This window comes from Petaurus breviceps, unplaced genomic scaffold (genome assembly GCF_028583685.1).
Source record: "Petaurus breviceps papuanus isolate PSGF00001 unplaced genomic scaffold, PetGlider_PUasm1.0 90625, whole genome shotgun sequence".
Lineage (NCBI taxonomy): Eukaryota > Metazoa > Chordata > Mammalia > Diprotodontia > Petauridae > Petaurus > Petaurus breviceps.
The window spans coordinates 2074149-2099789 of record NW_027187289.1 but is presented as its reverse complement, the minus strand read 5'-3'; the positions used below and the strand labels follow the sequence as shown (position 1 = coordinate 2099789).

The 25641-nt window shown below is 36.1% G+C and overlaps 1 protein-coding gene across 1 annotated transcript in view; it reads left to right on the top strand.

The window, feature by feature from the left end:
• The window catches only part of SLC15A1 (solute carrier family 15 member 1), a 60609-nt gene extending 35837 nt beyond the window's left edge, over positions 1–24772 (top strand). Inside the window, exons 10-23 of the mRNA XM_069064157.1 lie at positions 673–759; positions 985–1074; positions 1400–1444; positions 1534–1566; positions 1671–1759; positions 3144–3225; positions 5337–5453; positions 10875–11018; positions 12099–12148; positions 15372–15479; positions 20274–20358; positions 21346–21492; positions 23369–23476; positions 23969–24772. Of these exons, the coding sequence (XP_068920258.1) occupies positions 673–759; positions 985–1074; positions 1400–1444; positions 1534–1566; positions 1671–1759; positions 3144–3225; positions 5337–5453; positions 10875–11018; positions 12099–12148; positions 15372–15479; positions 20274–20358; positions 21346–21492; positions 23369–23476; positions 23969–24175 (1392 nt within the window). The 3' untranslated portion in view covers positions 24176–24772. The remainder of the gene's footprint in view (positions 1–672; positions 760–984; positions 1075–1399; positions 1445–1533; positions 1567–1670; positions 1760–3143; positions 3226–5336; positions 5454–10874; positions 11019–12098; positions 12149–15371; positions 15480–20273; positions 20359–21345; positions 21493–23368; positions 23477–23968) is intronic.
• Positions 24773–25641: the final 869 nt, after the last annotated feature.

Here is a 25641-nt window from a genome sequence, read left to right as displayed (position 1 = left end):
ATGACCTAAGGATCATTTCTTATGCCATCTGGTTAAGTCCTTTTAAATGTGAAACCATAGCCCAGAGAAGCTCACTGCCTCGTCCAAGTTTTATTTATTTTATTGTGTTTAATAACTGAAAGGGGAGTAGAATTTTCATCTTCTCCTAGTGTAGTATTCATTCAACAATATCATCATCTTGATATTTGTTGTTGTTCAGTTGTTACAGTTGTGTCTGACTCCTTGTGATCCCCGTTTGGGGTTTTCTTGGCAAAGATAATGGAGTTGTTTGCCATCTCCTTCTCCGGCTCAGTTTACAGATGAGGAAACTGAGGCAAACAGGGTTAAGTGACTTAGCCAGGGTCACATAGCTAGTAAGTGTCAGTAGTCAAATTTGAACTCAGGGCTTCCTGATGACCCAGCACTCTGTCCACTTGTAGCACCTAGCTGCCCAACCTTGAAACACCTTTCATTTTACAAAACTAGTACTTAATGTTATTGTGTTTAATACTTGCCCCCCCCAAAAGCACTTATGATGAATCTCCTGTCATTACTCATCATTATTTCTCTTCTGTCATATAAGATCAAGATATTCCCCTTACTCTTGACTTTTTATTGCTATAGTCTTTCCTGATTTAATTTCTGACTATCTTTAATAGTGATACCTTTTATTGTTTTGTCTTGTTTTTCCAGTTTGCAATTAAGAATAGATTTAAGCACCGGAGTAAAGAATTCCCGAAGAGGGAGCACTGGCTGGATTGGGCTAAAGAAAAATATGATGTAAGTGCTTTATTCATCTTAGATTGACTCAATCAATTACTTCCCTCTGGAAAGAGCTTCAATAAGACTTTCAATGTGGGAGTCGCTGTTTGAGTTGAATTTAATTCATCATCAGTATTATAACTGAAACTATTCTGTATGTTCCTGAAATACAAAGGGAGACACAGGTGAGAGATGAAGGAAGTACTTTCATGAGGTGTCTTGTTTTGTTTCCCCCTGTTTTAGGAGCGCCTTATTGCCCAAATAAAGATGGTTGCAAGGGTGATGTTCCTGTATATTCCTCTCCCGATGTTCTGGGCTCTGTTTGATCAACAGGTAATAAGTCTGTTGCCAGGTATGCACTTTAAATATTTAACTTCCCAGGAGGCATCATTTGGCAGGGTGGGAGAGCATTTGGGGTGCCTGTCCCATTCTTAGCCACACTGCTGGTTATACTTTTAACTCAGATATTAAGTGAGAAAGTTAGTCTTGGCTAAAAAATCCTGTGAAAGCTTTGGCTATTTAAAAAAAATAAATCATTTCAGTATCGGAGGTAGAAGTGTAGCCAACAGAACAGCTTAGAACAGTCACTGCTCACTAAGAATTCGACAGTTTCATTCTTACTGTATCACTGGGTATTTATGATGGTATTATTTTCAAGGGCTCAAGATGGACTCTACAAGCAACAACCATGAATGGAAACTTTGTAAGTATATAAAATATCTGCCCCCAACCTTAGACATTCATTGCTCATCTGGGCTAACTGATCAATGAAGCTTCCTTTTTCTCTTTTAGGGAACGATTGAAATTCAGCCTGACCAGATGCAGGTACGGTAGAGGACTTGGGATACTTTAATTCTTGAAGACGATTCAAAACTTTGAAAGTGACTAAATTAATTGTGTTTCCTTTATTCCTGATTTACTTGCAACAGACTGTGAATGCCATCCTGATTGTTATCATGGTGCCAGTTGTAGATGTCGTGATTTATCCTTTGATTGCCAAGTGTGGGCTTAATTTCACGTAAGTTTAAGTTACTTCATATATCATTACATGTGTATGTTTGCATTTATATAAATACAAAAATACATTTTATTTATATATGATACAATTAAATATATATATGTAAGTGCACACACATATGTCTTATGTTGCTTAGGGGTTCTATGACTCAACTAGACTGAGTTTCTGGAAGGAGATGACTTTTTATTTACTTCCTCTCACCTCCCAACTATAATGCCTGTTAGTGCTTTGTAACCAAGAGTACAATAAATACCCTCAGTTAAGTTGGTCAAGTATATGCCCATGGGCCTCTGAGAAATTACTCTTTAAAATTAAGCACACTTGAAAGAAGTCAATTAGACAATTCTGGATATCTTCCTTATGGGCTAATAGATTTAGAGCTATAAGGGAGCTTGGAGACCATTGATAACAACTTGTTCCTTTTATAGATGAGAGAGATTGACTGACTTGCCTGTGATCACACAGATCCTAAGTGTCTGAGGCAGGATTTGAACTTGGGTCTTTTTGACTACAGGTCCACTGCTCTATCCATTGGTCCACCCAGCTGCCTCAAGAAACAGCCTTTAGGTTCTGGCCTCAGATACTTAACACCCACACAAAATAACTGGCTTTGCAACCTTGGGCAAGTTACTTAACCCCAACTTCTTAAAAAAAAAAAGAAAAGAAACAGCCTTTAACTTAGATGAAGCCTACCCAAGATATTTTTATTTTAACTAAACTATTTTTTTCACTTAATATAGTCAACTCTAGTAGGTATTGTAAATTAAAGCCTCCTAGTAATTAGGAACTGCAATGTAATTAATTACAGCCTTCAGAGACAGGAATTTCTAACAGGGTCCATTGGTGAAAACTCAGGACACCCCTGATTTTATTTCTGGAGGGGGTTTTTGGAACAATTTGGCTGGTCTTTTCAGACTAATGTAAGATATAAGATTTGTCTCCTTCAGTGCAGACCTGTAACGTCAGGAGTTCTTAACTCCATCCACCAGGTTTGCAACTGAGTCATTTCACCTGTAGTGAAGAAGGAACTGCCTTACATATTCCTCTAAGAAACAGGACTCTGGCCTAGATCTCCTCACTCCAAGGCAAGCCTTCTCTCTGTAGTACAGTGTTCGTTGCCTCCGGTTGTGGATCCATGTTTACGCACAAAGTGTTTAAGATCACTTTGTCTTGTTAATTTTTTTGAGCTGTTAGAATTGCCTTCTCCTCCTCCTTCTTCCCTGCCTTCTGCCACTTCTTCTGTGCCTCCATCTTGCTCTCCATGTTGACCATCCAAATCTAATGAAATTCTGTCCCGGTCTATGTTTACTTCCTTTGTATAAAGCAGGAGGTGAGGGATTTACATTAGGCACTAGTATAAATGCTGCACATCTTTCCTCTGTAGGGCCCTGAAGAAGATGACAGTGGGCATGTTCTTGGCTGCCATGGCTTTTGTTGCCGCTGCTATTCTGCAAGTAGAAATTGATGTAAGTTGACCTTTGTAATTAGGCAGCATCTGAAGGCATTTCTCCCAGTGGCTCTAGGGAGGTGGGAGTACCTTGGACAATGAAGGAAAGAGAGTCCAGGTTCTTTTCCTCCCATGAAAGCCCCCCAAATCTAAGTCAGGGATGGGGAACCTGTGGCCTCAAGGCCACATGTGGCCCTCTGGGTCCTCAAGAGCGGCCCTTTGACTGACTCCAAACTTCACAAAACAAATTCCCTTAATAAAAGGGTTTGTTCTACAGAACTTGGACTCAGTCAAAAAGCCACACCCAAGGACCTTGAAGGCTACATGTGGCTCCCCACTCCTGAAAGGAATGAACCTTTTCAAAACTGAACTTCCTAAGTGAATTAACACATCCCTCAAAGGTAGGGCTGGACAAACAGTCTGCTTTGACCTTCCCCCCAGTCAAGGGGATAAAAATCAAAAAGATGGTGAAAAACTTTTGGGAATTTCTGAGAAATTTGTTTGAATAGGAGGGAAGAAAGTGGTTTCTCCATGCCATTTGTAAGTAGAGAAACAAGGTCAGAGCCTTGACCAGTTTTCAAATAGGTTCTCTTTCCTCTTTTGGAAACCTCCTCCTCTTCTTCCCTTTATTTTTCCATACTCCTTTCCCTAGGTGCAGCCCACCCTTCCCCAAAGAGCTTAAAACTAATATTACAGGGAGTGTTTGCTTCCCTTCAGTGAAGTGAATCCTGAATCTGCAGGCTAGCTCAGGCATACCTCTCTAAGACATCATGGCATATTATTACTTCCTTTTGCATCCATTGTTCTAGCTTGCTTGTTCTAGTTTGCTTTTCTGTGCATTGTTCTATCTTGCTTGTTCTAGCTCGGTTGTATGTCCATTGTTCTAACTTGCTTATTAACTTACTTTTATGTCCATTGTTCTAGCTTGCTTGTTCTAACTTGCTCGAATGTCCATCGTTTTAGCTTGCTTGCTCTCACCTGATTTTATGTCCATTGTTTTTCTGTTCCTTAGTATAGCCATTGCTGTAGCTTGTTTATTCTAGCTTATTTTATGCCCATTGTTTTAGTTATTGCTCTAACTTTTATGTCCGTTGTTCTCCCCATAGTTCTAGATCGGTTTTATGTTCATTGTTCTAGCTTGCTTTTATGTCCATTGTTCTAGCTTGCTTGGTTTTCACTCCCTATACCCGAGACTTGACATACAGCCTCCACACCTTTGTACAAGTTGTTTCTCCACCCTCCCCCCCAACTGGACTGTGCTCCTCTGCTTACCTCCACTTGTTTCCACCTGTAGTTTACTTAGATTCTCTCATTGTCCAACTTACTTAGGTATTGTATCGCACACTACCTTCCCTTATCCTAGTGTCTAGTGTTCCCTCCCTCTACCCTTTCAAATGACCTTTTCTTTACTTATCTGGGTACCCGTTGTTTATCTTGGCTTTGCTTAGAGTAAACCTGGAACTCAGTGCAAGGCAATAGAAAAGATATATGGCATATGCCCTAAGATGCAACTTTGGGTCCACATCTCCTAGAATTTGCCAAACAGGTCCATGCCAATAGGTTGGCTTAGCAAATAGCATAATAACAATGAAGAAATGTGTATGTGTGAGTGTGTGCATGTGTGTGCGTGCATGTGTGCATGTGTATGTGTGAGTGTGTATGCATGAGTATGTGCATGTGTGCATGCATGTGTGTGCATGTATGTGTTCATATGTGTGCATGAGTGTGTGCGTGTGTGTGCATGTGTGTTTAAGACCTTTATATTAAGTGATGGATATGTAACGGTGTGCTGGTAAATGTTTAGCAATCAGATCTGGGGAGGGGAAAGGGAATCTATCTAACACATTTCCAAGTTTAATCTTCATTATTAAAATTTTTTCCATCACTTATTTGTCTAGATAATCCACAAAATGAGGAGATATAACTACTCCTGCTGAAAATTTAACACTCGACTCTTGTGGGGTGGTTTGAATTGGCTCCACCCTGTGGCTGTGTATTAAGCCAATTTGGAGGGTTCTCCTTATAATTAAGGCTACATTTATGCAGTTTTTATTTAGATAAAATTTCACTGACTGTAATTATTGCACTAAACATACTCTCCCACCTATTTTTTATTTCAATTTTTCCCAGAAAACTCTTCCAGTCTTTCCTGTAGGAAATCAAAGCCAAGTTCAGGTACTGAATGTAGGCAATGAACCCTTTCATGTAGCTTTTCCTGGACATGGTATGAACTTACAAGTGAATGAGGTAAGTAGAATTGAGTACTTTTTTTTTTTTGTATTTTTGACTTCTTGCCTGCTTTCACTTTGATTTGGAGAAGCTATTCTCAAACAATTAAATGAGAAATGCCTACTGCCTAAACCATGGAAAATTTTTGGATGGACAACTTACAGAGCTTGTCCATGAGTTTATGTGTGTGTGTGTATGTTCCTGTTTATATGTGTATATATGTATACATGTGCATGTGTATTTGTATGTATATGTATATGTCATAAGTCCTGAAGCATGTATAGAAATGATCAGTATGGAACAATTTTGAATGGCATGGCTTGTTTGTTTGTTTTTTTAACAGACAAGAACTTTATTCAGTCATTATGAATAGTCATTTTGTTTAGGCTTGAAATACTGAAACTATTTTTATAGGAAGAATTACTTTTGCTGGCTCCAGATGTTTGAAATAACATATTTGATTGTCTAGCTGCCACCCAGGATAATTACAATGGAGTTACTTTTAAGATCTCAAACTATTTTGAATAGGACTATTAGTAAGGAGATTTGGGAACTAGTCCCATATCTATCAATAATTACCTTTGTGAACTTTAGAAACTTACATATCTTCTTGTGGCTTGAATTTCTTTGTAAAGCTGAAGGATTTGGCCCTCTAGAGTCCCTGTTAGCTCTAAAATGGACATATTAAAATTGAAATACTCTCTGACTTATTTTTAGTGACTTATGGTGGGAGGTAGGGTAGTATTCTCAAGTCTACTCTGCCATTGATTTGTGTAAGCCCATACAGATTAGTTTCTCAATATATCAATCACATTTTTGTTATATCACTTCTATTATTCTCTATTTATTCAATCAGCCATAAGCGATCTCTAGTCCTAGATTCTCGGAACTGAAAGGGACATCACAAGTCATTTAGCTGAAATCTTCAGATCATACATCTTGCTTCAACAGTCCTAAAAAGTATTAGTTAAGCCTTTGCTGAAACACTTCCATTGGATAGCTTATGTTATTTTTCCTAAAATATGTTTCCCTATAACATTTTCTTGGACAGAATCCTTAGCTCTGTTTTTTGGAACCAAGTCAAGGAGGTCTAATACATCTTTTGCATAATAATCTCCAAATACTTGAAGACATCGTATTCTTCTCTCAATTATCCCAAATAATCCCAAATCTTCTCTAGCCTAAACATTTTCAATCCCTTCTATTAATTTCATATTTTTGACTCTTTCACCACCCTCTTCAACCTCTTTTTATGCAATAGAAATTTCCTAGTAATGTCCTTATATGGAATTGAACCTTATTTGACCTTCTGATCATTGCTTGATATTAAATGAGACTTGAAACAGAGAGAAAAAGTCACTGCTGTGGAGGATGTGGAGCCCAGAGTTTAAATTAGAGGATTCCTGATGATGATAATAAATCTTCTAGATTATCCTGTTTGCAGATGACATTGAATTAAACCCTGAAACATTTTGGGGCCTGCTGGATAAGATAAAGCTCAAAGGTTTGGTCTCATTATCTAAAAAGGAAAAACCAATTAGATGAAGAGTGCATATCATCTAGGCTGTGATATGCATTTGAATGGACAATCTATACGGCTTATCCATGAATATATGTCTATCTTAGGCAGACTTTGCAAATGAAAAATGAGAAGCACCTGGAATTGAGTAGTATGAGGAAAATAAGTTGGATTGTTTGGGAAATTACAAGACAATTTATCTTATAATTTCAGTGACCCTAAACTTCTTCCTGAAACTTCCTGAAAATATTTTTAATACCATTATTCTTCTTTGGATTGGTCAAAAGTCATGCAACCCAAAAATTATCAATAAATTGAAACTGCAGATTGCCCAGTGAGTAGTGAAGAAGTAAGCATCTGATGAGTATGAAGATGAAGGAACATATTATCAACAAGAAATTATGAAGAGCTAGAGTTAGCAATGTATTTGTGAGAAATACGACCACATTATATTAAATTGAGGTATGAGTGACAGACAAGCTCTTATGTTCCATTCTCATTCCAGTAAGGAAAAGAGAAAGGAAAGAATGTTCCCCACCTGTTGGGTAGACCTATGTCAAATTTAGGAGAGAAAATAGGCAAGTCACACAGATTAGGCTGGTATGCTTGAAATGTAATCTGCATCATTGTGGAGAATACCCTTGATGAAAACACAGATCCATTTGGCTGAGTTGAATATCTCTTCTAATATGTCACACAGAATTAGACTTCCAATGTGATCTGACTTCCCTTGTTCTACTCTATTTTGATATTAATGAATAGAGCACTGGCCCTGGAGTCAGGAGGACCTGAGTCCAAATTTGACCTCAGACACTTAACACTTACTAGCTGTGTGACCTTGAGCAAGTCACTTGACCCCAATTGCCCTCCAAAAAAAAAGAAATAAGATATTAACAAAATTTTAAGATTTCCTTAGTTCTTTTAACAGCTACTGACTCCTTAAGCTTGCAGTTCACTAAAATTCCTAGGTCTCTTACACATAAACTGCTATTGAATCATGGTTCCATTGACCTCTGTACAATTTTGGTGGTGTTTTTTACTTTTTAAAACCCAGGCAGAGGATTTAAAAAAAATTAAGTAGGGAATAAACATAAATTTGAGCCCACCATTCCAGGCTGCCACTTTGGGGATCTTAAATCTGCCATGCTATGTATTGGCAATTCATAGCTGCCATCCACTAATTTGATAGGCATGCTATCAGGGCAGCTAGGTGGTGCAGGGGATAGAGTACCAGCCCTACAGTCAGGAGGACCTGAGTTCAAATTTGACCTCAGACACTTAACACTTACTAGCTGTGTGACCCTGGGCAAGGCATTTAACCCTGATTGCTTCCAAAGAGAAAAGGGGGGTGGGGGTGGGGAGGAAGCAGTGCACTTGATAAGCATACTATCTATACTTTAAGCCAAAAACTTTCTATATATGTTGAAATGAATAGGAGAAAAGAAAGTGTCTCCTGTGCCACTTGACTTGTCTACCTAGCAGGACCATTCATTAATGCTTTTGCATGTAGTCAATCAACATTCCAAAATTATCCATTGAAAGAATTGTCACAATTCAAATAACTACAACTGAGGGAGAAAATGAGGTCAGTTGAAATGACCTGTTCTTCATGAGTTCATTTTAGTTCTTGGTAATCACTTGCTAAACACTGTTAAAACCTTTATTCAATTTAGACTTTTATTGCATATTGAAGGTGAGCTAAGCCAGTGAAGCATCCATTCTTTTCTCTTTTTAAAAATGGTGACGATGCTTTGATTATCCATCTCCAGTTCTAAGTACTTTCCAATTCTCTACAACTTTTCCAAGAGCAAACATAATTGTGTAGGTAAGTTGTTTTTATTTTTGTCTTCTTCTTCTTGTTCCCATTAAGGGAAGCTAAGCTCTCTTACCACCTCCTAATTTATTTTTTGCCTTTCTTTGCTGTTAACTTCAATCTTCCCATTTATGAAAAGCAAGAGTTCAGTAATTTTCTGATATTTTTTCTTATTCCTAACATAAGGGGAAAAAAAGATGGTTTTTGTTTTTAGCACTTACTAGATGCCCCAACACCTATTGAATTTTATTCTTCCTGATAGGACTCGTACAGGACTTTGCCATTATTTTTTTTTCTATTTGTCCTCTCTTGCCACAGCATCAGTATCTTGTACATTTAAAATCTTTGATCTCCCTAGGCATTCTCCTTAGCTACACCCCCTTCCCCTTTTCCTGGTCATTCTAATCAAGTGTAATTAGGCCACCAGATTTAGTTCCTGAAAGTCTCTCATCCTTTGTGAGCTAACTTCATTCTCTAAAAATCTTTATTTAGGTCATGGTATCTTATCAATACTATATCTGAATTCTGTAATCCACCTTCTTAAAGTCTAGCATTTAAGTCAAGCTGTGACTCAATTTCTTTCTTTATTATAGACTCTAAGGTGGCTTAGTCTTGTTGATGTCTGTTGGACAAAAAATATTTTGCTTTATCTGTGATAGGCTTTTTCTCCTTAACTTTCATGTTAAACTGACATTAGTTCTTACCTTTCAAACTATGACTAGACATATATTTGATAAAGTAACTTCTTTACTGGAACACTCTGATGTCAAGATGACTAAAGTGGTAAGGAAACTTCTCTAGGGTTAAGTCATCTTTGGCTTGAGTTATTAAAATCATCACTAAATATGTAGATATTTGACACTTTTGCTGCCTTGTTCCAAAGGAAAAGAGGGATTCACTGCGAGTAATGTGACTTAAGTCACTTGGTAAAGCTAACTGACTTGACGACACTAGGAAACTGATTCTATTTCAAACCAGACAGAGAATGTGACAAAACTGTAATTGTAATTTTAGTCAAATAGACCTGGGCTTGGATTCCTCCTCTAACAGTAGCTTCATGATGACCATCAGATCACTTAACCTCTCGAGGCCTTAGATTACTCATCTATGAAATGAGAGAGTTGGACTTGACCTCTGAAGTCCTTTCTAGTTGTAAACTTGGTCCAGTGATGAGAGCTAACATTTACATGGCATGTTAAGGTTTATAAAGTACTTTACATATCTCATTTGATCCACACAATAACTCTGAAATAGGTGCAATATGTATTATCCCTATCTTACAGGTGAGTCCCAAATTGAGTGATTGCCCTTGGTCATATAGCTAATAAGTATGAGACGTAGGATTTGAATCTAGTTCATTGTTCTTGCCATTATATTATGTAGTCATTATATATTATACTTAGTAGAAAACTCAAAATATATGACATTCAGGCTGAACTGAGAGTTCTGAAAAATTCTAGTACAACCATTTGTACAGTGAAAAGGATGATTTTTCCCCCTGTTTTAATTACTGGGCATGAGATAATAAAGAAGGTACAAGACCCCTGATTATTATGGCTAGGAAGATAATGAGAAAATTACTCACAATTTTTCTTCTGTTTACTTTGCCAAAAAGAATCTTCAGATTGGGAAAGATAAAACAAAAGTTAATAACAAGCAACTGAAACCCATATAAGTGAGAATAAGGTAAGGTCATAGAAGCTGCAATCATCTGAAGCTTCTCGAGGACCTTGACATAGCCCAGACAGGATAACTAGACCCATTCTTATATTCTACCCATTGGTAGTAATTTCTGTGGTTATGTTCTTTGACCTTCGTAGGCTATAATAAAGACAGATATGATAGACCTTCTGAAAGCTTATTGTCTCTTCTGTGATCCTAAGATACCCTGAGGCAAAGGCCAAAGGCAAAGGTTGTTGGATGGAAGGTCTAGGCAAATAAAGCAAACATAAAGAAAAAAAGTCTTTGTTTAGAGATGCATAAAGATGATTCAGGAATGATGGGGAGCATTCTACAAGCAACTGAATTTCAGAACCCTGAAGTTTTCAATTTGGCAAAATAGAATAGACTAGATTTACGATCGTGGTCATCTTTTTCTCTTCTACAGTCCAGTGGCTTCCAGACTTTTGAAACCAATGTCCCACCAAATATAAATATTACTTATGGGCAACAACTACAAACAATTCCAAATGACTTTGAAAGCGGCTATCGCTACACTGTTCTAGCATGGAATATCAATGAGATTATTCTGGTAAGTCTTTCTATTAAAGAAAAGTACTAACTCTGTGTTGGTGGGGCCAAAAGTTGATGCCATTGACATTATTGTAGTTAAATACCATCTCTGTAGATTACTGTGGGTCTTTATAGAAAGATTAGTCTCTGTTCTTGTTACTCACAAACATAAGTTACTTTGCCTCCTTCCCATAGAAGTTGGTAGGTGAAGCTAAGACGATAATACTTGATCTTGGTTACAAGGGTGTTAGTCCATCTGATTTCCTTGAGAAGAGAGGAAGTAGAGATCAATGAAGCATTTATTATGTTCCAGAAACTATGCTAGGCACCGAAGATACAAATACAAAGTTAGGAATTCTTGTTCTGAAGGAGGTTAGTTATCCCTTCCACATCATGACTTTACCCATAGTGGTTTTGATGTTGTGGGTCGGCATAAGAAATAAAATGGGAATATTTGGGGAGTTTTGCCAAAGCTACAGATGACATATGAAAGCCAGCAGATGACTTAAAAAATTTTAGAAACTCAGAAATGCATAAAACATATGTATAGTATTATAAAATATCAACATATTTTATCTTTTAATACCATAATAGTTCACACTTCTCTGTTACAAAGGGAGGGCCAAAAAATTTTATATGGATTTACCAGAATGCAGGGATACCATGTCCCTAACCCCCATGATGTGGAAGATTATAATATAATCATATATTAATTAATATAATTGGAATATCTTACATTCTATGTAACACTGCACACTGAAACCATTAGTGTTCTTTCCAATGAACCTGAAAGTCACCAATATCACTTTACTTCTCTTAGTACTTGAGAAGCTCGATTTCCCAATGAAATGAATTTGGTGACACTAACCTAACCCTGTTAAACAACAAGGGAATGCAGATATATACGAGATCTTCTGTTGGCACACCTCAACAACAAAGAGGCTGGAGAAATTAATCACTCTAGGCATTGCACCATCCAGTCCTTAAACTAAGCATCCCTGTACTTTAAAGATGCTTTTGGTTAATATTTAATCTGTCCTTTATTCTCTGAAAAATACTTAAATAACTTCAATTAAAAACATTTTTCTCTCTCTCTCAGCTACAAGATAGCCTTAAAGGCAAGCCAGAAAATGGAAGAAATGCAATCAGGTATCTGTTTTTTAACAAATGTACATTTTTCTCTTCAGCAGTCTAGAATTCACTGAGGATTTGACATTTTCAGTGTTTTGCTATTTTTTCTAATCACTTTGCTGAGTCAACTTACAGTCTGTGTTAATGTGGAGGGAAGTATTAGTAATAGCTTTCAAAAGCCATGATCTATCACTTCTAAGGAGGTTTTTTTTTTTTTTTAATGAAGCTCAGGAAAGATGTTGAGTATTCTTGGCCAAAGGCTGACTGCATTTAATGATATGACAAGGTCAAAAAGTGAAGTTTGTATGATCTAGCCTTAAATTAACCTAAGTCTCAATCTCCAAAGATGGGTCTTGTAAAAAAAAGGGAGTTCTGTTTCTTAAATTTGGTGTTTTCTCATCTTTCTGTATGCTAGCCCTAACATAGGTGCCTTTGATCTCTATTTATTTCACTTTAGAATGTGTTGACTTACTCAGTTTAACATAAGATCTTCAGTATACTCTAGGATTTATCAAGATCCTGCTTTATCACACATTCATTAGTCTTTAATAATGAACTCATACTGCTGGATGCTTTTCTTGAGGCTCAAAAACATGAAGTTACTGTACCAAGATCACACATCTATTAAATGTCAGCATCATGACTGAACTTCGGTCCGGATCTCTCAAATGCAGATCTAGTGTCCTTTCTGTTACAACTTGTTGCCTCTCCAAAACTCTGTCCACATTTCAGTGCTCCTTGAACAGAGGGTCACATATATGTGGATTTGTTTTGCTTGGTTGTACTTATTTGTTAATGAGAAGTCTCCCACTGGATGGAGAATCAAAGGGAAGTGGGAGCGTTTTGTTTTGCTTTGTTTACTTTAAGACAGCCTTCCCCTAAAATCTATTCTTTTGTGTTTATGTTACTACTTGTGTTATCATCTGTCTGTCGGGGAGTTCTTATTGTAACAGGGATTTGAGAATTTGCTATAGCTCAGCTCTTTCATATTATCCCCATTCCCCATCACCTCCTTAGCAGTTCATTCCATTAGGTGGAGCTGATGCTGCCGTATGGCTGCTGTCCCACTCATGAAAACCTGTCTCCTTCCTGTCCATCTGCCCTCTTGCAGATTCATGTCTTTTTAAATGTGTAGGCAAGACTCAAGTTCACCTACAAGTTCAACAATCAGTATAGTTCATGTCTTTCTCAGGTTAGGAGGGAGCACTTCACTGACTCTGAATTCCCAATTCTAGTCAAATCCTATTACATTACCTCGTGTTACACACTTGAGTTTCTATATATCACTTTCACATGCAGTGTTTTGCTCAATCTCCTTTCAGTGGGGGTAGGCTGGGAAAGATTTTTCCATTTTTAGAGAAATATAAGCTGAGGCTCAATAATTGTGACTTACTGTGTGACCTCAGGGACAAACGAATGATGACTCTTGGAGTAGAATCTATAACTTCTGACTCAACTACTTAATTACTCTTCTTAATATGATACTGTTAATAGTCAGTGAAATAAATTCTAACGATCTGGCTAGAAACTTGGCATAGGAGATATTTAGACTGTATAGAATGACTCCAGCATACATTCTAGAAATACTTTAAAAAATTGATTACCTGAAATGAACCAGTCTCTTTGTTTTGAGTCTTTCTTCTCAGGAAATTCTGAAAACTTTAGAATGTGGAATAGTTGTATATTAAATGTATGTTGCATTCCTATAGGTGCTTTCGAATCTCAGAGAAGAGATTAAGTTCCATCCTGGATAATCCATAGATTACTTTTTATTAATTATTTAAACTCCTATAATTTGGGGTTGGTTTTCTTTTGGAGGGGGGAGGCAAGACAATTGGGATTAAGTGACTTGCCCAAGGTCACACAGCTAGTAAGTGTCAAGTGTCTGAGGCTGTAATGGGAATGCAAATTTGGAAGATCTTCCCTGCCCCTAGGCTAAAATGCACCTGAAGTCTGGGGAGGGAGGCTTGTTTTTCAGTAGATACTTCTTGATTGTCCAGTGAGTCAATAAGGTTGTTACATTCTCTGAGCCAGGAGAAGGCTATATAAGCCCTGATGTGTAGCTTTGTTTTGGGACTCACTTTGAGAAGTGTTCTGTGATTTGATCTGAATTCTGGGAAGCCATTGTTGAGAGTCCCCCGGCTTTGAAAAATCCCAGATGTTGAAATCCAGATGTTGACTGGGTATGGATGTAATGGTTGGACAGTTTGGAAATCTGTCTACTTGATCTGTCTCTGTCTTGATAATTCTGCCTGTATATTTTGAAGTTCGGGATGCTGACTTTTTCCCCTGAACAAGGTAAACGATATATGTCTGACTGATTAAAGTAAGCTTGTTAACCCATTTTGAGTTGCTTTCCTTTAACAAAGTAGATCCAAGAACCTGTATGGGCGGCAAACCCTGAGGACACTTGGGGTCCTTGCCGCTAAAGAGGCCAGATTTGAACTCAGGTCCTCCTGACTCCAGGGCTGGTGCTCTATTCACTGCACCACCTAGCAGCCCCACTGTAATAATTTTTATAGGGATTTAAGACTTTCAAAGTACTTATTTTCCTTGTCAGTATACCCTAATTTGGTGGGGGGAACCCCAAAACTTTCAGCCTCAATTTTCTTACCCAAGGTCATATGGTCTCTGTGTAAAAAAGTCAGTATTTAGAACCCAGGTTTTTCAACCCCTAGTTCAGTGTTATTTCTGGTGTCATTATGGTCATTTTAGCACCTTTAGAATTTTATACCTTATTTACAGTGTTTGTTTCATAGTCGAAACTTTTCTTTTTGCTTTAATGGATTTATTTTCATAATGCCAAAGTGAGTAAAAGGATTTCTTCAGATTTGGCATTAAACAAATCAGCCTATAGAGTAAATGCTATAATAGATATAATAGATAAATATTGAGGGAACTCTTTTTTTAAGAAAAAAATTAATTTTATTATGGGGAGGGCAATCAGGGTTAAGTGACTTGTCAGGGGTCACACATCTAGTGTCTGAGGCTGGATTTTCTCAGGTCCACCTCACTCCAAGGAAGGTGCTATATCCTTTGTACCACCTAGCTGCTCCTGGAACTATTCTTTTCTAAGTGTTATAGACAAATATTTCGAACAGAAATTCCATCAAATAGTAGAACTTAGGAAAGATAGTAAAATATGGAGGCTCTGTTACAAAATTAGTGATGACATGTTAAACTCAAGACCTGTACTTTATTGCATTTTAAACGGCACCTAAATCATCATCAAATCTTCCAGGTTTGTCAATACCTTGGATGAAACCATCACTGTCAACATGGATGGAACATTGTATGAGAATATCACCAGTCACAATGCCAGTGATTATAATCTTTTTACTTCTGGCATGTAAGTACATTTTAAAAAATTTCAATTGGAGAGTTTTAGCTCTATTATCTTCAAAATAATAGAGTCAAGACCAAGACTGGTAAACGATGGTGAAACAGAAGGAAGTGGTACCGCACAGCTCCACCCTGCAACTGTTCTAGCAAAGACCTAGAGCATAGATTTCCTCACCCAGGGTGTCCAGTTAGAAGATTATACAAATAAGGATGAAGAGATTTGGGGATCATACAACACTTGAACCTTATTTTCATCTGCACTCGTCAAAGGAAGGTAGAATGCTTCCACATTCACTCACCTGCACACATGCAAAGAATTGGGTCCAGAATTAGCCTTCAGTCAACAGACAAACAGGAGAGAATAGGGAGTCAAGAGGGGAGAGAAGAAGATAACAAGAGAGGAGGTAAATTCAGGAAGGAATTAATCATAAACAAAATGAACTCTAATCTAGGGGAATGGATTTCAAAGAGAGATTTTAAGAAAAAAAGAGAAAGAGTAAGAACTTATGATTGCAGTCTCAGCAGAGGAAAGAGGAAAGTCATTAGATGAGGCAGGGAGGTAGAAGCAGAATGCATCAAGCACTTAATGCTGATGCTGAACACATTTCATCTCTTACCTCCCTCTTTGTAAAAAGGGGTGGGGAGGAAAAAGATAAAAAAAAAGAGACAGGATGGAGGGGAATGCACATTTAATGATAACAGCTCTCTATGTGAATGGAATGAACCCACCCATACAAAAAAATGGAAAATTATAGCAAATGGATTAGAATGCAGAAGTCAACACTAAGTTATTAATAAAAGAAACACTTGAAACAAAGGTTTACACAGAATTTTAAAAGGATCTAAATCAAAATCTATTCTTTTTCAGCTAGAGTCAAGGAGGCAAAGGTAGTGATCACAATCTTAGATAAGGCAACCTCAAAATATTTTTAATAAGAGAAATAGGGAGGTTATATTATACTGAAGATATAATAGAAAATAAATTAATATCAAAATTTAAAATACATGTACCAAATAGAATAGTACATAAAAACTTAAAGGAAAGGCTAAATAAATTACAAGGAGATATAGACAATGAAACTTACTAGTGGGGAATCACAATGTACCTATTTCAGAGCAGTTAGCTAATCTAATGAAAATATAAATAAGTAGTTAATTACTAGAATTATAGAAACTATGATAGACATCTGATGATTATTAATTAGATAGGTAGAAGTATACATTTATCTCAGCTCTACATTATACCTTTACAAAAATTGATCATGTACTAGGGCATAAAAAACTAAAATAAAATGCACAAAAACATAAACATTAAAGATATATACATATATATATATTTTACTGATCACAATGAAATAAAAATTACATTCAATAAAGGGTCACTGAAGAAATAATTAAAAATTAGAGATTAAATAACTTTATCTTAAAGAATTGGCAGGTCAAAGAACAAATTATAGAAACAATAGTTTCATGGATGATGACAGAAACTAGACAACAAGCCACAATTTGTGAAACACAGTCAAAGCAATTGTTCAGGAAAAATTTATATCTCTAAACATATTTATGAACAAAATAAAGAAAAAAAAGGATCAATGAAATGGGCATTCAAGCAACTAAGAAAAACTTAGAAAACCAAGAAATTTAAAAACCCCAATTAAACACGCAAACTAGAAATTCAGACAATCAAGAGATTAACAATACTGAAAGCAGAAAAAAAGAACTAAAAAACCAATCAACCTGCTGAGATATAAAAAAAGAAAAAGTCATTAGCTAATTTGATTTTTTTTAAGAAAGGAAACCAAATTACCATTATCCAAAAGAAAAAGGAACATTCACAGCAGATGAATGATAATTTCCAAAAAATACAAAATGTCCAGATTAGCAGAATATTAAACAGAAATTTAAATAAACCTCTTAGAAAAAGACACTGAACAGACCATAAATCAATTTCCAAAAGAAAAAACAAAAACTTGAGGTCATTTGGATTTACAAGAAAATTCTATTGAAATTCAAAGAACAATTCCAATATTATATCAACTGTCTGAAAAAATAGGAAAAGAATGAGTACTACCAAATTCCTTTTGTAATATAAATATGTTTTTGATAAACCAGGGAGAACCAAAACAAAAAGAAAACTATGAAACAATGTCCTATAATTATAGGACAATTTCTAATTAAACATTTAAGTAAAATATTAGTAAGGAGACTAAGGTAACATACCACAAAGCTATACACTATGGCCAGGTTGGGTTTATATTAGGAAGGCCAGGTTGGTTCAACATTAGGACAATTTTTGACAGAATAAACATAGAATGACAATAGGAACACCAAAAAACACATGATTATATCCAATTGATACAGAAAAAGCTTTTGAAAATATCTATTTCTGTAATAGAAAACTTAGGAATAAATAGATCTTTCTATAATAAAAGCAGTATTTATCTAAAACTAAGAGTGAACATCATATATAATGAGGATGAACTAAGAATAAAAGCAAAAAATGTCTCTTAATACTGTCAATGTTTGATATAGTCCTAGAAATTCTAGCTATAGAGCTGACAGAAAAAGAAATTGAGGAAATAAATATAAACAAAGAGAAAATAAAAGTATTGTTTTTTTGCTTGTAGCATCATGGTTTATTTAGTGAACCTTAGAGAGGAAAATAAAAATTACCTAAAACAATGTCAGGAAACTTGTAAAATATTTTAAAAAACTACATAAATCATCAGTATCTCTATATATTAGCAATTAAACCCAGCAGGAAGTTTATATATTTATATAAATATATATTTATATGAAGTTTATATATTTAGAAAGTATGTATACTTATAATGAAATTCAATTTAGAACAACTATAGAGAATCTATAAAATTATGGAAATTAACCTAGCAAAACACAGGAACTTTTATGAATGTAAGTATAAAATACTCTACAGAAATAGAGACATACAATAAACATTTATAAAGTACCTATTATGTGCCGGGCATTGTACTAAGTGTTGGAGATAGAAAGAAAAAGAATTCCCTTCCCTCAAGGAGCATACAATCTAATGAGAGAAGACAATGTGCCAAAGGAAACTAGAAAGCAGGGGTGGGGCACCAGAGGGTAGCTATCACAGGAGTATCATGTTCTGTAGAGTTCAAACCAAGCAGAGCTGTAGATAAAAAACGGAGGATTGTCTGAAAAGTCTAGTTTCTTACCCTCTCTCTAAAGGAAAGCAGACAGGAGAAGAAGCTGAGGGAGCTGGGAAGGTATTGAGTACCCAAAGCTGAGTTAATGGTGCAATGATGAGATTTCAGATGATCAGGTTTTCCTGGTGGAGCATCATATTCTGTGTTGGAGAAATATTAATTGTTCTTGTATAGACAAGACCAATATAATAAACTGACAATGCTACCTAAATTAACTTATTCAGTGTCATACCAATCAAACTACCAAAGTACTACTTTATAGTTAGAAAAAAGTAACAAAATTCATCTAGATAAATGAAACGTCAAGAACCTTAAAGGAAATAATGAAAAAAAAAGCAGGAAGGAAGGTTGCCTGTCATTACCACATCTCACCCTAAATTAAAGCAGTCATCAAAATGACTGGATACTGTTCAAGAAATAGAGAGGTCAATCAGTGGAACAGATTAGGTACACAACATGTAGGAACAAACAAACACAGTAGAAAAATGTTTGAAAAACCTAGAAACTGAAGAACTTAATCTCTGATAAAGAATTCTGACAAAACCAAGATGCAGTCTGACAGAAACTAGATATCTCATGCAGTATACCAAAATAAGTTCCAATAAATACATGGCTTAAATATAAAGGACAACACTGTAAATAAATTAGAAGATTGGGGAAGTGATTACCTTTCAGTTCTATGGATTAGGGAACAGTTCATGACCAAACAAAGGTTGGAGAAAATTACAGAAGACAGAGTGAACAATTTTTATTACATAATATTTATAAGTTTTTATACAAACAAAATCAATGCAGCTAAAATTAGAAAGGAAGCAGGTAACTAAGGAAAAAATCTTTGTAGCAAGTTTTTCTGTCAAGTCTCTTGTTTCCAAAATATATAAGGAACCGATTCAAATTTGTAAGAATAAGAGCCATTCAAGCACTATGAATAGGCATCATAATATGATATTCATATCATATTAGGGAAAGCAACTTAGAAATACTAGCCCAAACTTACTAAATGGCGCATACAGTATAAACTCAAAATATCACAAGTAGGCTTATATCCCAAAGAAATCAAAGAAAGAGGAAAAGATTCAAATGTACAAGACATCTATAGCAGCTTTTTGTGGTGACAAAGATCTAAAAAGGTATGTCTATCATTTGGGGGATGGCTGGACACATTATGGTATGTGAATGTAATGGAATACTCCTCTTTTACTATGAGAAATTATGAAAAGGTTGGTTTCAGAGAAACCTGGGAAGACTTGTATGAACTGATGCAGAGTAAAATGAGTTTAATTAGAATAATATATAATAACAACATCGTAAAGACAACTTTGAAAGTAATGCTACAGTACTAGGAGGCCCATTGATAAAACATGCTACCCAACTCCTGACAAAGAAATGATAGACTCAGGATGCATAATAAGACATTTTTTTAACACAACCAGTGTGGGATTTCATTTGTTTATCTATGCATGTTTGTTACAAGGGGGTTCCCCCCCACTAGAGATGGTGGTGAAGAAATAGATGTTTATTAATTTAACATTTTTCAATTTAAAATAGTATAAGAAAGCCTCTGCTTATGAAAAAATGACTATTAAAATCCTTTCCCCCCCCTTCAATAGAAAAACTATCCACATTTTAGGGCGCTGCGAAAGTCGTTCTCCAAAACTTGGATTTGGCAGTGCATATACTTATGTGATAACAAAGGTAAGTTACCAATCCCATTGCAACAGATTTACTACAGATTTCTGTGCTATTTGTACCTACCACTCCCCCCCCAATATCACTATATTTAAGACTATTATATTTCTAGTGTTTCAAAAGGTAATTATCAATTTGGTATGCTTTATTTTAATTTGGGATTTATCTTATTAAACATTCTTTGTAACTTTAATCCTTTTTTTTTCTTTTTCTTTTTGGAAGGAGGATGGCAGGGCAATTGGGGTTAAGTGACTTGCCCAAGGTCACACGGCTAGCAAGTGTTAAGTGTCTGAGGCCAGATTTGAAATCAGGTCCTCCTGACTTCAGGGCTGGTGCTGTATTCACTGTGCCACCTAGCCACCCCTCTAACTTTAATTCTAATTCCTTAAAACCAGAGAACATTTAAACAATCTTCTTGATTTTCTTGTTCTAAAATTAAAAAATCAAGGCCAGTCTTCTTGAGATATTAATGAGGAATAGAATTTGAGACAGACTTTTATCCTGTAAGATGCCTTAAGCAAACTGTATCTTTGCTCAAATTTTATTCTCACCCTTTGAAAGAAGTTTGGTGGCAAATACTTTTATAGTTCATTAAGATATAATTCCATAATTCTTTCATGTGAATTAGAGTATCTTCCTTAAACTTCATTAGAAATACTCTTTGAGGGGTGGCTAGGTGGTGCAGTAAATAGAGCACTGGCCCTGGAGTCAGGAGAACCTGAGTTCAAATCTGGCCTCAGACACTTAACAGTTACCAGCCATGTGACCTTGGGCAAGTCACTTAACTCCAATTGCCCTGCCCTCCCCTCTCCAAAAAGAAAAAGAAAAAAGAAAAAAAAGAAATGCTCATTGTCCATCTTGGTTAAAAGAAAACAAAACTTATGACTGTCCCCTAACCTTTAAAATCCCACTACTGTTCTTTTTTAAGAAGAAAAAATGTATTAAATCTATCTCTCTCTCTTTCTCCCTCTATCTCTTTTCTTACTACTTTAGTGTGATGCTGACGGACTAGAATTCAAGAGTTTTGTAGATATCTCACCCAATACAGTCAATATGGCTCTACAGATCCCACAATACTTCCTTCTGACCTGTGGTGAAATTGTCTTCTCTGTAACTGGCTTGGAGTTCTCATATTCACAGGTTCTGTATTCATTTGTTCTCTCCCCAAAATCCTTCCTGCCTGTACCCTTTTTATTTAGATTGTAGACCTAGCTCTATCATGAGTTCATATCCACTGACTACATTTATCTTTGAAGCAGTATTGGAACAGTTTTGTTCTTAATCTCATTTTCATGTGAAAAGTTATCCATACTAAATAAACCATATAAGCAACTGACCCAATCTGAATTGGAATGATGGGAAGTGGGGAGGATCCCCACTGATCATCCTAGCCATTGACGCAAGTTCTGGAGCAAAAAGCAATATTCAAGCGTAGATTTGCCACTCTCTATGAAATAATTCTTGGGAAAGTTCAGTTGTGAAGTAATTTCTGTTCTCACCTGAGAGAACTTAAAAAACACTTAAAAGTAGCAAAATAATTTCATAAAGCATTGACTAAAAGAATGGTTACACTCCTATAACTTCAGTACTTAAATCATGAGATAAATATTTATCCATTCTGAAATGCCCTTAGAACTGTGGTATAGTGGGGTGAGCACTGAATTAAATTAAATATAGTTCCCATTGTCACCATTTCCTATCCTTGCAACCTCAGGTTACTTCACCTCTCATCTATAAAAACTGAGAGGTTGAACTAGATCTCCATTTCTAAAACCCTGGAATCCTCATAGGTCTTCCTATAAGCACTTAGGTATGTGGTCATATTAGTGTCAATAACAGTTACCGGTATAATTCCAGCCATATTCATTTTCTTGATGCTATAATGAGAATCCATAAAAGATCTTTGAGGCATTAAACCACATTATCAGTTCAGAATGAAGTTCAGAACAACCCAAATGCTGTTTGATTTCCCACCTAGCCAAACTTTCTTTGTAATAACTAATGAGGTACTCCATTAACAGTTGTATGGGTTAAGCAGTTGGAGAAGTTTAATAGATCCAATTCATTAGAATTAATGAATTAGAAAGTTTAATCAAATGTCTACTAAACAAGGTCTAGAATCCTAAATTGTTGCAGGTCTCCCTCATCAAATTAATTTTCTCAGATGAACAAATTTCTAGGGAGACATTTGTGCACAGGAAAAGTTTAATGGGGCAGACTGGTGCCAGAGATTAGTATAGCTTTGACTTATACATATTGAGAATGATTGTTTCCATCTAATAATTTTAGATTCTTCTTCAGAGGATAAACTGTATTAATGATAATAAATACTCGAATTCAGCAGCTGTTTGGTCATAACTAGACTGGCTCACTTAGGAATTATCCCCAGAAACAATATTTTAAAAGACTCGTTAAGTTCACATGCTTATTGTCAACCTAGTAAATGTCTAGGCAGCTTAGGGAGAAGAGCTTTTTCATAACAAATGATGAGCTGGTTGATTTTAGAAAGTGTGGAAAGACTTGCATGAAATAATGAAAAATTGAGCTGAACTGAGAACATTGTATATGGTTACAGCAATATTGGCTGAAGAATAATTATGAACAACAAATAAGATTATTCTGAGTACTATAGATCAACTATAAATGACCTATGAAGGAAAATGTCATCCACTCCCAAGAAAGAACTGATAACTAGAAGTATGCATGGCATGGTTTTACATATATTTATAAATCTGTGTCAAGTGTTGATTTTCTCTAGTGCAGGGTGGAGGAGGGAGGGAAACAGTTCAGAACTTGACATTTTAACAAAAAATAAATTTGAATAGATAGATATAACTCCTTTTCTTGTACTAGGTAAGTGACTATTGCAATTTGGCTTAGTTAATGATCCTTTTTCTCTTCTATATGAAAGCCAGAATGATTGACTTAATGAAAACATTTTAGTGTCAACCAAACAGTCAATCAGATCTTCCTGCTGTTGAATTTGAATCTTTTTGTTAATGTCTTATTTCTACAGGCTCCTTCCAACATGAAGTCCGTACTTCAAGCAGGCTGGCTGCTCACAGTGGCTATTGGGAACATTATTGTTCTTATTGTGACTGAAGCAGGCCAGTTCAGTGAAAAGGTAAGCAGATGCTTGAAAGAGCCCTGGTTATGTTCAGCCCCTTTGAGCTCCACTTGGACCAAGAGAATCAGCTCCATTATTTATTTATTTACTTATGTATTCATTCATTCATTCATTTATTTATTTTTGGAGGGCAATTGGGGTTAAGTGACTTGCCCAAGGTCACATGGCTAGTAAGTGTGTCAAGTGTCTGAGACCGGATTTGAACTCAGGTCCCCACTGACTCCAGGGCCAGTGCTCTATTTACTTTGCCACCTAGCTGCCCCCTAATCAGCTCCATTATTGAATTCATATTCACAGTCCTCAGTATTGTTAGTGCCAGTGACCCAACTGTCTTTGTTGCAAGGGCTCCATGACTTTCCCTGTACTTTCTACATTGTGGCCCCAGATAGCTGTTAGACAGAAGAATTTCCCTAAAGTGTGTCTATATTAACAATTTTTCCCTCCTGATTTTCCCCTCCCTTTTTCTCTACTACTTCTACACATTTAAAGTGGGCTGAGTACATTCTCTTTGCTTCGCTGCTGTTGGTTGTTTGTGTTGTATTTGCTGTCATGGCATATTTCTACACCTACATCAATCCAGCGGAGATTGAAGCCCAGTTTGATGATGATGATGGGAAAAAAAAGAAGCTTGGAAAAATTGGAAATGTATCTCATCCATATGAAAAACCTGAATCATTTTCACAGACAAACATGTGAATGTTAAAAACAAATATTGAGAATGGTAGAGTTCACACCAGGACTACTGTAATATAGGCAGAACACTATTGGACTGTGACCAATGAGGAAGAACTTAATTTGTCAACACCTATGGTGGGCAACCATACCAAGTGAACTCTTCTCAACTGGAGTGAACAACAAACTCTGGAAACATTTGTAAGACAGATTTGCTTTAAAAAGAAAGCACAAAATTATTTTTATAATAACAAACTCAACTTTGTTGAAGACTATCCTTATCTCCACCATGAAGAAAACTAACCATTTTTTGTATATTCCTTTTTTTATTGTGAAAAAGCATCTTTCAAAATATACCATACTGTCTGTACTTCAGCACATTTGTAACAAGAGAGATGATGTTAGGAAATGGAACTAAAACCCATGCTAAAAATCAACCAACCAACCAATATTTCAGGATATGAATATTTAATTACCGGTTAGTATTACTTCACTGTCTACTTTCACCAACCCTTACTTCTTTATAAGCTGTGTATGTAACTCAGAAAACCACTCAGGTGAAGGCCAGTTATGGTGCTGGGTGTATAAATGGTTTCTTGAATAAATTCCTGTTCCTAAAAATGTTTAGAATTTTTGCTTTGGGGGCAGTGAACAGTTTTACCTGTTAGATCTTGGATATTTGACAGATTATCATTTCAATGGTTAGACATCATAAATTTACTTCTCAGGTGTAGTTCATGTCCCACAAACTCAGGTTTCCATATTTTCCCAATTTATGTCTTCAGTTTGTATATTTCTTGAGCCAGTCAATCTAGAATGTCAATGAAATCAGTTCTTTTGAAATAATCAGTGTGGCTATTCATTCTGCCAACCTAAACAGAATCCTTACGTGCCTTAGATGGTCTTCACAACCAAAAATTTCATCTCCTGATAGCCAGCTCTCTATGTTCTCTGAGCTCAATGAATTGAGAAGTGAGGGAGGGATGGGCATATCCATGGCAGAGTCTCTTTTAGATGCTGTTGGGTTTTTTGTCTTCTTTTCTTCCTCACCCAGGTCAGACTGAATCCCTCATAACACTTCACAGAATGGGGAGGGTCTTAATCCTCTCAGGTCCTGAGGTTGTTTAAAGAGTGAGGATAGGATTGTTCTTCATCCTTGAAACTCACCCACTTCTACCTCAATTAAAATTCTGAACACCTTATGGCTAAAAGGATGAAGCTTCTATTGATAACTATATTTGCAATGCTATATTAGTCATATACTAAAGGTTGCAAAGTCCCCATTCTCTTTTCTCTCAAATCCTTTAGATATTACTATTCCTATTCTGCACTCAAAGAAACTGAGGACCAAGGTTAAATGACTTGCCCAGGCTCATACATCTAATTATGTGTGAGGCAGAATTCAAACCTAGGTGTCCTATGATTTCAAGCTTAGGAATCTTGTCACTACCCTATCTGATTTTATCAATGTAACATTCCCTTCATCAATG